The 16122-nt window shown below is 40.5% G+C and overlaps 1 protein-coding gene across 1 annotated transcript in view; it reads left to right on the plus strand.

The window, feature by feature from the left end:
• Positions 1–16122, plus strand: part of ADGRD1 (adhesion G protein-coupled receptor D1) — an 897745-nt gene that overhangs the window by 686854 nt on the left and 194769 nt on the right. The window contains exon 20 of the mRNA XM_082270985.1: positions 9502–9568. Coding sequence (XP_082127111.1) covers positions 9502–9568 — 67 coding nt within the window. The remainder of the gene's footprint in view (positions 1–9501; positions 9569–16122) is intronic.

Consider the following 16122-nt stretch of genomic DNA (forward strand, 5'->3'; position numbering starts at 1 on the left):
CGTAATAGGCACCAGTAAAGTAAGATTAATCTATTTAGTGAGGGGCACACATAGTAAAAAAAAATGAGAGGAGTTCTAATCCTTCGCCATGTAAAATAAAAAAACACACACACTTATTTTAACACTTGTATTGTATTGTATAGCAGTCCCAATCTGCCAGCACAGATCAAGCATGTTCCCCAGCATTACACAATGACTCTATTAGGAGGTATCTGTATTGTATTACGTAGTACAGGGGAATCATGGCTTGGCTCTGACTTGCTAAAGACCTTAAGGTTGGAGACAGAGTCTATGGAGCTCATGGAAGGGTGCAGCTGAGCAGAACTGAAAACTGTGTGTTCAGTGAACTGGTTACCTGCCAGTGAACCTGCCTTGAGAAACTGAGGTTAGTTCACTTCCAGGTATGTTCAGGCACCCATTAGTTAGTTTGTCTATATTGTCTATATAACAGGTTTCCTTTATGACAAAAAAATAAGGAATCTTCCACAATATAAAATAACACATACAAATATTGTCAAAATGGAACTGAAAAAAAAAATAGAACCGAACGCTTTTCATAGCTTGGCTGCTATTTTATCAGAAGAATTTTTAAGCATTTACATATTAAACGCATTATTTAAGAATTTGCAACCAAGTATTTTAAGGTATTAAGGTACTTTATTTTATCTTACAAGCTTCATACCTAATGCCAAGGAAGGATTAGTTTAATTTACCATAATCACTAACTCGGAAGGTGCTCACAGCCTGTGAGTCGCTGGTGACACAAATGAATATTCACTGGAACTTAGAGATAAAATAATGCCACCTTGAAAGTCTGCTTTAGAGCTCCACTGTGGGAGTATTGTCAACTGATTTATTTCTAGCCCTTACAGGATTCTCTTTCTGTGACTAGCTTCAATACACTTAACTGAGCAATTATAGATCAACAATTCATCAGAACTTGGTACTTTTGTTTCCTCTAGATCAGCCAAATATATATTTTTAAGTAACGGTCTAAAGAACTGTCTCCCTGAGGTCAGTAGAGCCATTCTATTAATAATAAAAAATAATAATAAAAATAATAATAAAAAAATGATGCTAGAATCTGGTCACAAATAATGTGAAATGTGAGGGGGAAAAAAAGTGTTTTTTTTTGAGGTTAGTGCTTACTGGCATTATATTTCTGGTTTTATATTGTTAGAGAGTATATATTAAGGTTGCAAAGTCCATAGTATTTTACAATACAGAACACAACAGATATACAATGATAATAATACAGAACATAGATAGAGATAAAGAGAGAAAACATTAAAAAAAAGCATACAAACAATAGACCATATCTTTATCAAACAAATACAGATATTGTGTTATGCTGATGATATAGATATTTCTGTGAGATCTAAGGACATACTAATCAAAACTTTCCTAGTACTGGAGTCTTGTAGGGCAGGGGTTTTAAACTTCTTAATCTGGGGACTCAAATAATAAGATTATTACTGTAACCTAAGAGATGAATTATTACCAAAGTTTCAGCAAAAAAATACAAAGATAAAAAACAATGCCAATAAAAAAAAAAAAAAAAACAGACATAAAAACACAGATTTCTTCCCATTAAAGTATAATTCCTATTTTTCTCATTTGTACAGTAGAAATGTGAAAAGCTAACCTATTGGTAATAAAACAATAATTATAAAACAAAATAGCCTGCATTCAGGTTAAAATTAAATTGAAATTTCTTGGAGGTCTGATATTTTCTTTCCTCCAGCTCTCTTCCCACTGGTCTTTCTTCCAGGATACTCATGAGGCGCCCCCTGCAGAATTTTTTCACCATGCCCAACTATGCCGTTGGGTCTCTTCACTTAGAGGCAACTCCTCTTATCCTTTCCAAAATACATTTTTTGAACACCTTTGCCTCTATTCACCATGCCCCAGGTGCTATCTCGAAAATGTACTCTTTTATAAATGCTATAGAGTCTCCTACAGCCGCGTCCTATAAGTTGCGGTAGGAACAGGACCTGGAGACCTATTGATCCAGTGGACTGGAACAAGGCTTGGTCCTCCTTGGCTAAGTGCTCCTTCAACACAGCTACTCTGGAAACTGTATACAAAGTTCTTCTATGATGGTGCTGGTTTCTGCCCCTGGATAGTGAGTTCCAACCCATCCTATAGCAACCAGTGCTTTAGAGAATGTGGCCAATGTGGGTATGTATTACGCATCTGGTGGTCCTGTCCCCGTCTCACTGGGTTCTGGTCCATGTAAAGTATTCTAAAGGATTCTCACTCCAAATTCCTCAAAGTATGGTCACCTTGGTGGTCCTATGCTCTCCCCACCTATGCATCGAAACAGCATGGGTCTCTCCTAACAACTAATTTGGTACTTCCCCCTCCTGCGAGACTTCTCCTCCTCCCCCCTCCCTCTTTTCTCTACCCTGTTCCTTATGTTGTCCTTTTTATTTCTCCTTCTCTTTTTTGCAGCTGAGACCTTATGTTTATGGCTACCCTCGGTCACCTTTGATCTAGGGTGACCCTAAGTCCTTGGACTTAGGGCCTATTTCTTGTTGGCAAGTGGCCAGTGTTGCTAGATCCCAAAGTCTTTTTGTACTTCTCTACCAATTGTTCAACCCGATCTGGGGGGGTGTCCAATTCACCAGTACATGCAATACTCTAAACTATATATGCAATACTCTAAACTCTAAACTGTAAACCAATACACCTGCAACTTGGGCCCCTGTTAGATGACTCTTAGGTCCTGGTGATTTATATGGACCTTTGGTTTATTCCACTCGGTCGCCCAGTGGACAGTTAGTACTTATAAAAGTCCCTTGATTGGACTTTTCCATCCCACACCTTCCTGTTATGCTCACTATACTGTACCCCTGCGTGGGTAAATGTTTGTCAAGATGTTATGCTTAGGAAATTTGCAAGTGCTCTTACCAATAGGTATTTATAAAAAGGTACCTTCATCCTACATGCAATTCATTTTTAAAGCCATGAGGCCACGAGAAGGGGAAGGGAAGGGCAGGGACGATTTTCTTGGTACAATCAAAAGTGTAAAAATCACATAAAATCAACAAAAGTCTTTATTATATTATATGAAAAACATATATAGATACACAAATATACAATTAATAATATTTATTAATATATAAATGTATATAATAATACATGTATTATTAATTGCATATTTGTATATCTTTATTCTATCTTTGTAGGATTATTGTTCTCCCATTTTTTTTAACTCCTGGGGAAGCGGTTCCACCTGGCAAACATGTTGAGTATGGGCTAACTGTACATACCAACTAAAAACTGAAAAAAAGCCTGGGTTTTGGCTCTGTTATCTTGCAGTCTTTGAAGGATTTACACAGAAAGAGTGAAGCTGGAACCTGGATAGAATCACCAGGGGTGACCTATGGTTGCTGGAGGATTGTCTAGATAAGCTGGGTAGAAGCCTGGACCTCGCAGGACGTCTGGTGTTCCATTCATAAAGATTTACGTGCCGATATTACTTTGCAGTCAGAAAAAGAGTTCTGGTTTAGGCTTGTATGTCTTTTTTTCTGTATCGAACGTAAGTAGATTTTGGAGTTTATGCCCTACTTCCTCTCTCCCAGGGTATCAGGATTGAATAAACTCAATCCTTTAAAAACTGACTAGCACCCAATTCTTCACACTCCATAGCTAGTCAAAGTTTCAAACCTGAGGTGAAATTTGAGCCTCCTGAGACACTTATGGGTCTCTAACTGCTGGTGGGCACTGTTGGGACTGCACTAATAATCAGGACACTGATAATCAGTGCCAATGTCCCTTTAACACAAGCTGGTTATTGGCTCTCTTTTTCTCTCCTTATACTGTCGGCGTAAGGAAAAAAAAGCAGATAACCGACTTGTGTTTACTTCCATGATCAGCTGTCATTGGAGTAGAAAAGAAAGTGGCACTTCCAGACCCAGGAACTTGGAAACTTGAGTTTTATTCTTCAAATCAAAGGTACAACATCAGACAGGAACACAAGACAAACTGGACAGCAGACGCATTTCACACCTTGTGCTTATTCATTGCAATGAATAAGCACAAGGTGTGAAACGCGTCTGCTATCCAGTTTGTCTTGGGTTCCTGTCTGATGTTGTACCTTTGATTTGAAGAATAAAACTCAAGTTTCCAAGTTCCTGGGTCTGGAAGTGCCACTTTCTTTTCTACTTACATGGACTTCTCAGGTTGTGGACCTTGGTGAGCACCCATTCCTGCAGGACTGCCACAGTTGGTCGGGATCCATCCGGCTCAGCTGGCTGCTTTCAGAGCGGTGATTTGTTTGTTTCTTTTTGGTTTCCCAGCTGTCATTGGACACAGCTGAATACATGGTAAAGGGGCTCTGTGATTGCTGGTTAAGCTTTGATCAATAAAACTGGAATCTGATTGGTTTCTATGCAGAGCTGCATCAAATTTTGCACTCTACAGTTTTAGTAAATCAACCTCAATGTGACTAATATAGAGCCTGGAAGCATGGGGCACAAAGCTGTCTGACTACTCAGAGATTTATGTAGCTAACAGTAGTGTTTTAGAAAAAGCATTTTTCACAAAAAAAATGTATTTATATTAAGTTTTAGATCCCGTATCTGAGTACTGTGGAAACAATTAATATTCTGTATCAGTAGAAACGTTGTGTAGAGATAGAGAAGGACGAGATATAATCATTTTTCAAAAGAAAAAACTTTATTTGCCTATTACTGTACTGGTTGGTAACATGTTGTATAGCAGACTTCACCTTTTGCAGACTCTTAGGGAACAGCAGTGCTTGGCCGAATGAAATCTGACCATTCAAATACTGAGAAAAATAAAATGATATCTGTATAGCTGCAGTGCAATATCAGTTTCCGAATCAGCCTCTCAGCAGCTTCCCTCTCACAAAACAGAGAAAAAGGGGATTTCCAATTTACCTGGAAATTTTCTATAATTTAAAAATGAGTTAGATATTCTATGGGGGCAACGCATCTAAGGTGGCAAATAAAGTATAGTAGCATTCATTTGGCTGGATAAATTGACTTTCTGAGTCACCTAGCCTTTTGCTTCCTTATGTTTGGATCTTTTAGCACCACTGAAAAGCTGGAAATGATTTCATCTTTAAAAGTAGAATAAGTAATGTAGAAAGAGAGCTGACTGGCACCAGACACTCATTTTTCTTGCAAGAATGCCACATGTGCCTACGTCCTCAAAATATGTACCCTGGGAACATGAGATTAGATCACTCCATCACTGCAGAAAGAATAAACCCCTCTCAGGTTTATAGACTGAGTACAATGACAGGCATTAACGTGGTCATTTATCAAATGCCCAGGAGAGCCGCCTTCCCAAAAACTGATACAAATACATATATTTCTTTGGCTAAATCCTTCAACATCAGCAACAAATAAGCTTAAAGCTTGCCATATATTGTGTTTTGCTTTCGGAGCTGTTTGCTCTCTCGCTATGCTAAATCATTTGCTTTTTTATTGAAAAAAGAAAATTTGCCCTGCTGGCACTGCTAACATTTTCTGAAAACTTAAAACTTTCCTGACAGAAAAGTGTCTTTTTTTAACAGCTCTTTTAGTGCAAAAGATATTGCCTAAGGCAGCAGTCCTTGCTTCTTAGCCTTGGGCTGCTCAGCTTGGACTGAGAAATTCAGTACTTTTTTGTTTTCAACTTTAAGGGCTCCTTACAATTCCTCCGAGACAGCATCATTTGACTATTATAGAAAATAACATTACTTTAGAGATTAGTGGTTGTACTGAAAGACCGTGTCAGATAAGGTTGTTTCCATCCTGCTTGTGTTTTTCCATATCTTCTGTTGTTCTTTTTAGTAGAGTTGTGTCTCCTGTGCACTTACATTTTAAATCAAATATATCACAGTCAATAGGTCACCAAGAGTCATGGCTCGAATGGCTAATACATTTACCAGAAACAATTTTGATAGGCCCTACTAAAGTTATAAACAAGTGTTGTTGGCTTACTTCATCTGTACATGTATTCAAAGTAAAAATAAATATGCTTTTCACATGATTGGATGATTCAAGAGAATATTAACACAATTTAATGGGTGGAAATTCTCCACTTCTTTAGTAAATCAACCCAATTACAATGAACACCCATCATATACAACAACTACTGTATCCGTAAATAAAATCTACAGTACATTTTCTGATTCTTCATACCATACATTTTTGTAGAGTTGAGGCGCGGTTCCTTACAGTTGGCAGACTTTAAAATATTTTCTTAGTTTTAAATAGAGTAAGTAATTCTTAAAAGCCCTTTTCAGTGTAGCACCCTACAAGGTAGGTGCTAGGTAAACTGTAGTAGGCCTTGTCTGCTTATCAGCAGGGCCATGGTTTTCAGCTGGGTTGTCATGGTTCCCAGGTGTGGCTGTTGAGACTAGGGAGTCTCCCCACTGTGCTCAATGAGGGCTCTCATTGGACAGTGGAGAAAACCCGGGCCAATGGCACACCCAGGCTTGTATCTACCCCAGAAAGGCAGATTCTGCTGCACAGCATTCTGGGAGTGGATATAAGTTTTAGGAGAGCACATGACGTAATGTCTTTGGCGGGAAGCAGAGTCCCAGGAGGGAAAGCATGGCTGTCTCTCCTCCTGTCAAGAGGAATCGGATGTCCCAGGTGGCTGGCCTGAGGGGACAGAGGGCTGAGCTGAGCTGCAGAGAGGATACGGTGTTTAGAGGACCAGCGGAGCTGAAAGGGGTCAAGTTTCAGGAAAGCATTCCCGGTCGTGAGTACTGCAAACTGCCCCTGGGGGTCTGCCTAGGGAGAGGGGACCACTCCGGAGAAGGTCAGAGGGATCTGGGAGCTAGCTAGCCGATGCAGGAGCAAAAGAAAAGGGGGTGCCAGTGTTGACCCTGAAGAGTAAAAGGGGGTGCCAGTGTGGACCCTGAAGAGTAGAGAGGGTGCCAGCGGTTGGGCTCTGAAGTGTTAAGTGTACAGCATGCAGTGTACAGTAGAGTAAAGGGGGTTCCAGCAGTTGGGCCCTGAAGCGTTAAGTGTACAGTGTGCAGTATTGAGAGTTACAACAGAAGCAGTTTACAGAGGCTTTCTCAGTCAGGAAGGACTGGAGGGAGCAGTGCTAGACTTTTGAGCTAACCAGAGTGTCAGAAGTCAGTCTTCAGTACAGTGCTTGACTTTTGAGCTAACAAGAAGTGTCAGAAGTCACAGAAAGCAAGTCAGTTTCACAAGCGCCAACGGGCGTTGACCGGCATTTAGCCAACGCCAAGGCAGCGTCAGTAGGCATTTTTCTTCAAGAGTCCCAATTTGTACCTAGTTGAGCCAGAGGACTATCCCACTCATTCCCTTCTCCCATCCTCATACAAAATAAACAAAACAAAACAAAGATGCCGGACTGTTCATTGTCTCAGATCTCACACTTGGGTATTCAGCTTAAATGGGTGGCTGGCGCTTCCGGTAATAAAGGCAGACCCACATCAGGCCCAATGCCTGGAAATTCTGCTACATCAGTGTTTTTATTGTTGTCTGTGGCATTGCTTGGGAGATTGACTCTCTCTGCTTGTCCTATTGCCCATTATCAAAGTGAAAAGGAGGGGAAATCTGAAAATGTTCATTTGTCACCAAAACAGGGGGTATGGTGTTTCTTTTCAAATGGTGATGATCAAAGTGAAGAAATGTCATCAGCACACCAAAGTTTCCTCCAAAGGGTCCAAAGCTTTTTTTTTTTTTGCAGTCACGTGATAAACATACAGCAACATTTCACAAGTTCATTATTATTATTGATGTTAATACATTTTAGCACTTCTCCTGCACATCCTCAGAGCCAAGTGGTAATGACCTGGGATCTTGTTGTCACAGCCAAGCTTTTGGGTGTAAACACAGGTCCCAGCGTGCTGGACCTCCTTACAAAGCTGTCAAAGTTAGCATTGGCTGCCGCACTGCAGTCTTGTGGGAGGCAAGTTGTACTTCTGCACCGACTGCTGCTTGGCACACAAAGGCGCTTTTTCTATGCACCCAAAATATATGCAATCTTTTTGATTATATGGCAAACAAATTGCGATATTCATGCAAAATGTCACAGATTTTCCTATTTCTGAGGCACATGTTACATTCTAGCATGGAATGGGAATTATTGTTTATATGTTGCACTAGTAAAAATGTTGCAACCTGCACTGTTTTAATGTTGCATCACTGATAGTGTATAAGGCCTAAAGAGGAATTCCAGCCTTCTGCCAAAAAAATAAAAGTCAGCAGCTACAAAAACTGTAGCTGCTGACTTTTAAAAAACAGCCAATCACTTGTCCCATGGTCCAGCGGTGCACTCAGTCCAGCCCAGCTGTCTTCATCCTCTGTCCTCCCTCTGCAGCACCGGCACCTTCACAAGTCGCACTGCCCATTGTGAATGGTGGATGCAGTCTTCTGCGACCTGTCAGTGTCCCTGAAGACTGCAGGGGAAAGGTGGAAGGATGGAAGGAGAACTTCCTTCCGCCCATGGTGCTTGGAACAGAAGTGGGAAGCAGGTACTTGCCCCCCCCTCCACACTCCCACACTCCTTAAAATTGTCAATTGTGCAAGAGGAGCGGGGGGACCAGTCCTTAAGGTGGAACTTCCCCTTCTGGGTGGAGCTCCGCTTTAAAGTAGAACTATAGCCAAAACTTTTTTTCATATTGCACAGAGTACAGGAGGGTAATAACCCCTGTAAGGTTTGTTTTTGCCATCTGTGACCCATTAGAGAGATTTACCTTCACTTCTTGTCCCATAGCCAAAACAGAAAGTGAGAGGAAATCCCTGCAAATATAGAAAATCTATTGGGGGACCCCAAGGTTTAGTGTCCCCATTAAAAGATTTCTCCTCTATTACATTTCTGGGGAGGACCCAAAATTTGAGATTTTCTTTTACTTTCACTTTCGATGATAACGGTAATCAAGACAAATAGAGAGGGTGAATCTCCCTTACAGGGACACAGACAGCAATAAAAACCTGACAGGTGTTCTAATCCCTCTCCCCTTTATCTAAAACTAAAAGAAAAGTTTTGCCTTTAGTTATACTATTTTTCATGTTATGCATTGAATAGCTTTATGACTGTAAATGTCATTGTGCAAATACATCTCTGCCCTATGCCTTCCCCTGTTACCCACTACCCTATTTGTACCAACCTTAGCCTTACTGAAATGACCTGTCATTTATTTTTCCGTGATACCTGTATAGTTAAAATAATCTCTGTAGCTCAGTAATGGTAAGAGTTTCTTCTAACCTCTTGATAACACCATGCAGTGTGATATCAGAGTGAGAATTGTGATTCTGCCAACTTAATAGCACTGAATACCTGCAGTCCTCCCAGAGGCACACTAAAGAGCTTGCAGGATCTAGCTGCAATGGATTACATAAAATTCCGATTAAGGTAAATTGTGCAGGCTAGCTGGCTGCAGCACAAACACATTATTTTTTGGGATAACATGGATACAAACTTACATTTTTTGTTGTGTCTAGTTTCTTTTTAAGAGCCAGATTCTGAGGTTTGTGTTAAAATGTGAATTTTCTTTTTCAGCTGTTGGCTGTCTCTTCAGAAAGGAGCAATATGGGCATTTGTGGCACCTGCACTTTTCGTTATTGTTGTAAGTATAATGGAATTTGTTGCGGCTTTATGATTATTCAATTTTAAAATATCAAGCAGCTAAAGGAGAGTGAAATTATAAATGCAGTGATGCATGACATCCAGCCTTAGAATTTATAGTATTATCACTTCCAGTAAACCTTTGTATGTATATATTTCTATAGCTTATTGTATTCAGCTGCTGCTCAGAAGGCTAAATAGCAGTTCTATTGATTTCTTTGTTATACTGCTTGCAGGCTTAAATAAGGACTTGTACATGTACTGTTGACCTATTCCTAACCCCAACCAATGAGCTGTGACCCACAATATTACCCATACCCAGAATATACACTCTATTGTAACTATGACCTTACCTGAAACTCTTTTATTGCTGCCATCATATAAGAGGCTGCCATTTTACAAGACTTGCAAGAGAGCTGTCTTATTACAGAAGATTGCTGTATTACCTTTATATAAGTCTGCCACTGTAAGATATAAAGTTTATAGGATTGTTATATTCAAAACTGCTGACCTATTAAAAGGGACAGTTAGATGCTGCCGCCATGGAAGCTGTTGCCATGTTATCACAGATTAGAAGAACTATTACTAGTCATTGTAAGACTGTTGTCAAGTACAAAAGATTGCTAGAGACTGCTTCCACATGTAAAAAAAAAAAAAAGAGAGAGATTATCATATATTTCTACCTGCTTAATGTAAGTACAGTCAGGGCCGGATTAAGAGCATCATGGGCTTTTGCTGAGGATTTTGAAGGGCCTTAAGGGCCGTGCCTTGGCATGCACCCAGAGGAGGAAGGGTGCAGCCATGCATGCCTAATTCAACATGGGATGCTGTCTCTGAAGCCCATAAACACATCCATGCATCGGCAACTGTCCCTCCTTGTCCGGCCTTCGTGCTGTGTGGGGAGGTTCTGAGGGAGCTGCCTGGGGAAGCGAGCATAGAAGCCAGACTTCTGTGTTTACAAGTGACAGAAGAGCGGTAACAGTGAATATGGCCAACCCGGGGCCTATATTAAGGTAGGGGCCTAGAGCTGCAGCTCCAATAGCCCCTACGTTAATCTGGCCCTGAGTACAGTAAAACATTGGATTGAGAGTAACTTGGTTTAAAAGCGTTTTGCAAATACATTTTGACTTAATAAAACAAGTGATGTCTTGATATACAAGAAGCATCACATCACAACTGAGTATGAAAGCAAAGAGAAGTAAATACATATTCGCCAGCACACCAAGGATCTTGCAAAAGAAGTCCAACAACTTTATTCCAAAGAAGATTACATCAAAAAAATATAGTGCCTGACGAAGGGTCCCTGCGTGGCTCCGAAACTTTGCACTATATTTTTTTGATGTAATCTTCTTTGGAATAAAGTTGTTGGACTTATTTTGCAAGATCCTTGGTGTGCTGGCGAATATGTATTTACTTGTAACTGATCCAGCGGCCAGCTGGTGATCGCTTCAGCACCCAGTATACATGTGCCTACAAACCAGTAAGGTGTGCGATAGGAATATGAACTGTACTGAAAGCAAAGAAAGGCGCCTCTAAGTGTAGCAGTATGGTTACATTTAATAAAGGTTCATCATTTAGCAACTCACATGGTTGATGATTAAAGCAGGTAGATCTAAGTATGCAGGCATCCAGGGTAAAGCTGTCCACATAGACCATCCTCCACACCACCATCGACGTCATCCCTTCCACGCTGTGCTCCATGAGCACTTCAAGACTCACTTTCAGATCACTCTACTGCAGGGTAGTCTTCCTGGTCATGACTGCTGACTGATGAAGGTGAAAGCCTTCCTTTGAGTGCGACCTCTTTGGGTGTATTTCATCTCCTTAGGGCTCATTAAAAAGATGGCGATTATAGGATTTCCGGCTCGGCCGGCATAAATAGCACGTCACATCCCTTGATGGGCATTCCCTGAGGAAGTCACGTGACTCCGTGACGTAACACGTAGGAACCCGGAAGTCACGTGCAGTATGGGACAGAGCTCCCACTGCGTTTTTTTTAACACTGGATAAGACGATTTTAAATGTAAGTCTGCTATATTTTATGTAATAAAATTTTAAAATACTGCACAATGATGGCCCCAACACTTTAATGAGCCCTAAGGAGGTGACATACACCCAAAGAGGTCACACTCAAAGGAAGGCTTTAAAAGATCCCCACAAACAGTACTAGGTCGGGAAGCAACACAGGAATCCCGGGGAAGAGATTGCAGATATTAGACACCACGCTGGAACAGAGGAGGAAAAGGAACCACCATCTATCCAGATACATAATACAGGCGTATTATCCTCTGATTTGAGGTGAGAATATAGCACACCTAGAAGTTAAACCACGGCACAAGGTGGAGGAAAAGAAATCACACTATTTAATCCCTGTTATTTATTGATTTTACCTTATTTGTTATATCAAGGCTTTTGTTGCAGCCAGTCGCTTGAGAACTGTTTGAAGCACTGTTTTGGATCAGACACTCAGTAATATGTGTATTTGCTATTTTGCACATATTTGATACATTGGATTTTATCATTGAAACTTTAATTGATTTGTATTTATATTGTCACTGGATGCACAGAGCACTATTCATTTTTATAATCAACTTTATTAATTTTAAAGGAATACGATATTCACTAAGCACTTTATATTTATTTTTACATGAATCAAGGTATATTTTGGAATATATGCAACAGAATTGTATGGTTTTTTGTACACAGATAATTGATTTCAGAGGTGAACAATTATACACAAGCACTTTAATATATTTTAAAACACCCCGAAGCGCATCACAACCCCCCAAATTATCAGTATCTAAAAACTGTTTCATAGTACCAGTTCCTGTGGTGCAGCATTAGGGTGGTCGGGAGAATCCAAGATAGCGCAGGAACCATATATAAAATATACACGCTTTGATATAAGAGTGCTGTGGATTACAAGCATGTTTCCGAAACAAATTATGCTCCCAATCCAAGGTTTTACTGTACATAAAACCAACCCATTGGACTTTAGCCTGAAATCCACAGTCAAATATACAGTATTTAGAGTAATAAAATATGTCCATCTGGATTACATGCACATTACTTTAATGTATGCATATATATGGTTTGCTATATAACTTGTGCTTTGCATTACCTTAATTATTCAGTTATGCCATGGTTGCCTAGCAATCAAGTAATATATGCCTTTAAAGCAGAACTGTCTGTAGGCAATAATAAAAAAAAATATTGCAGTTATTAATACACTAAAAAAACATTAAATATATATTTTACATATCGGCAAATAAATATTTGTGAAAAAAGGGATAAGAGATCCTTAAAGTGCTACTAAACCCAGGAGCCTGCATTCATTATATCTGGTCTCCCACAGTACACAGAACATGGAAATGCAATTATTTTAGTAACTATAAACTGCTAAATACCTTTTCTCATCAGCAGAATATAGCAGTCTTGTGACTTCTACCAGTGTCTGGTTAAAGCTTGTAGGAGGAGTTTTCATTCTACTCTGATTGTCCTATGAGGCTGCAGGACCCCTGATCCCTTGTCTGGACAGGGCTGATTGGCCCTGTGCTGATCACATGCCCCCTACCAAGAAAAAAAAAACTCTCTAGCAATACACACCAAATGGAGCATGTGCAGAGTGCCCCTAAGGCTGCGTTCTATCAGTAGATGGATTGGGAACTGTGAAAGAAGGGGAGGATCAGAGAAGACAGGATCAAAAAAACTTTTTACACAATGTGGAAGATTACAGATACAGACTGATTTTAATGTTGTGGGTTTAGTAACACTTTAACCTCCCTAGCGGTATTCCTGAGTGTGGCTCGGGGTTAATATAGTGTACCAAAAGCGGTAACCCTGAGCCACACTCAGGATTACCCCACAATAAAACTCACCTTCCCCTGCGATCCCCCGCCGTCCTCCCTGCCATCCTCCCGCCATCTTCCCCCTTTGTGCTCAGCCGGTGCCGCCACCTGTGTTCTGGTTCCCCCCTGCGACGCAGGGGGTGGAACTGGCGGCAAATTCAAAAATGTAAATGCACCAAATGAAATGATACTAACGGATTACAATGTATCAGGCCATTCCACCACAGAATTTCACCTGGTGGCTTTTCCAGTGCCCTGCATGTGCTTTTCCAGTTCTTTTTTGCCTGGAAAATTGAGAACGACCATGGCGTCCAAAAAGCGTTCCTTATGCGCAAAAGCAGTTTTAGACGAACTGGAAAACAGCGACAGCGAAACTGAGTTACTTGGAAAACTGAACAATATCGGTTCGTGGGAAAATTTGTCATCAGGTACGGAAAGTGACAACAGCGACTATTCTGATGTCTGAGAGGGGGGAGGGGGGGGAAAGGAGGGAGAGAGGGGGAGGGAGAGAGAGAGGGGGAGGGGGAAGGAGAAAGAGAGGGAGGGGGAGAGAGAAAGGGAGAGGGAGAGAGAGAGAGGGGGGCACGTGACCGGTGCAATATATGAAAGAAATAAGGTACAAAGGAACATTAATGATTGCAGGGGAGAATTTATGGTATTACACTGTACTTCCACTTTAATTTATTTCAGTAAATAAATCCATAAAGTGAAACTCATATATTTTATATAGATGTGTTACACGCAGAGTGATATATTTCAAGCATTTATTTATTTTAATTTTGATGATTATGGCTTACAGCTAGTTAAAACCCACAATTCAGTACCTCAGAAAATGTGAATATTACATAAGACCAATAAAAAAAAGGATTTTTAATACAGAAATGTTAGCGTACTGAAAAGAATGTCCATGTACAGTATAATATGCACTCAATACTTGGTCGGGGCTCCTTTTACATGAATTACTGCAACAATGAGGTGTGACATGGAGGCGATCAGCCTGTGACCCTTCTGACGTATTATGGAAGCCCAGGTTGCTTTAAAAGTGGCTTTCAGCTGATCTGCATTGTTCGGTCTGATGTCTCTCATCTTCTTCTTGACAATACCCTACAGATTCTCTATGGGGTTTAGGTCAGGTGAGTTTGTTGGCCAATCAAGCACAGTGATACCATGATCATTAAACCAGATATTGGTACGTATGGCAGTGTGGGTAGGTAGCAAGTCCTGCTGGAAAATGAAATCAGCATCTCCATAATGCTGGTCAGCAGAGAGAGGCATGAAGTGCTCTAGAATTTCCTAGTAGAGGGCTGCACTGACTTTAGACTTGATAAAACACAGTGGACAAATGGCAGCAGATGACATGGCTTCCCAAATCATCATGGACTGTGGACAATTTTGCATTTAATTTGGAAATCAAGGTCCCAGAGTCTGTAGGAAGAGTGGAAAGGCACAGAATCCAAGTTGCATGAGGTCCAGTGTAAAGTTTCCACAGTCATTGATGATTTGGGGAGCCATTTAATCTGTAGGTGATGGTCCACTGTGTTTTATCAATTCCAAAGTCTGTGCAGCCCTCTACCAGGAAATTCTAGAGCACTTCATGCTTCCCTCTGCTAACAAGCTTTATGGAGATGCTGATTTCATTTTCCAGCAGGACTTGACACCCGCCCACACTGCCAGAAGTACCAGAAGTAATTATCATGGTATCACTGTGCTAGATTGGCCAGCAAACTTGCCTGACCTAAACCCCATAGAGAATCTGTGGGGTATTGTCAAGAGGAAGATTAAAGACACCAGACCCAACAATGCAGATGAGCTAAAAGCCACTATCAAAGCAACCTGGGCTTACAGAACACCTCAGCAGTGCCACAGGCTGATCTCCTCCATGCACGCTGCACTGATGCAGTAATTCATGCAAAAAGGAGCCCGACCAAGTATTGAGTACATACTATATTGTACATGGACATACTTTTCAGTAAGCCAACATTTCTGTATTAAAAATCCTTTTTTTTTAATTGGTCTTATGTAATATTCTAATTTTTCTGAGATACTGAATTTTGGGTTTTCACTAGCTATAAGCCATAATCATCAAAATTAAAAGAAAGAAATGCTTGAAATATATCTGTGTGTAATGCATCTATATAAAATATATGTGTTTCACCTTTTGAATTTCATTACTGAAATAAATTAAAGCGAAAATACAGCCTAATACCTTAAATTCTCCCCTGCAATCATTAATGTAAGCATCTATTTATAATATATTAGTTTCACTTTTTGAATTGAATTACTGAAGTAAGGTAACTTTTTGATGATATTCTAATTTTTTGAGATGCACCTATATGTCCCAAGTTAAGGTAGTGCTGTCCATTTACCAGGAGATTAGGGAGGTTGTAGCTAGCGGTTTCTTACCAGTTAGTTAAGAAGCCTTTTTTGGCTCTCTGATGACCAGAACCTGTGACATTGGTGGCAACTCTGGACCTTGAAGTGATCTCATGAAACCAGTGACATCCCTTTTGTCCAGCTCGCTAGGTCTCTCAGACAGGTGCCCTCTGTATATGGAGCCCAGTCTCTCTCCAACACAGGAGTGAACACTTGTGACAGACAGCTCTCCAAATTAGCAGCCTAGTCTCTGGCCAATTCTGACATCCCATATAAGACTGCCCCAAGCCCAGGCTTCTCCTCCTTTTTTTTCCTTCTGCAGTTTTTTGTCATC

Source organism: Pelophylax lessonae (genome assembly GCF_965119305.1).
Source record: "Pelophylax lessonae genome assembly, chromosome: 1".
Taxonomy (NCBI): domain Eukaryota; kingdom Metazoa; phylum Chordata; class Amphibia; order Anura; family Ranidae; genus Pelophylax; species Pelophylax lessonae.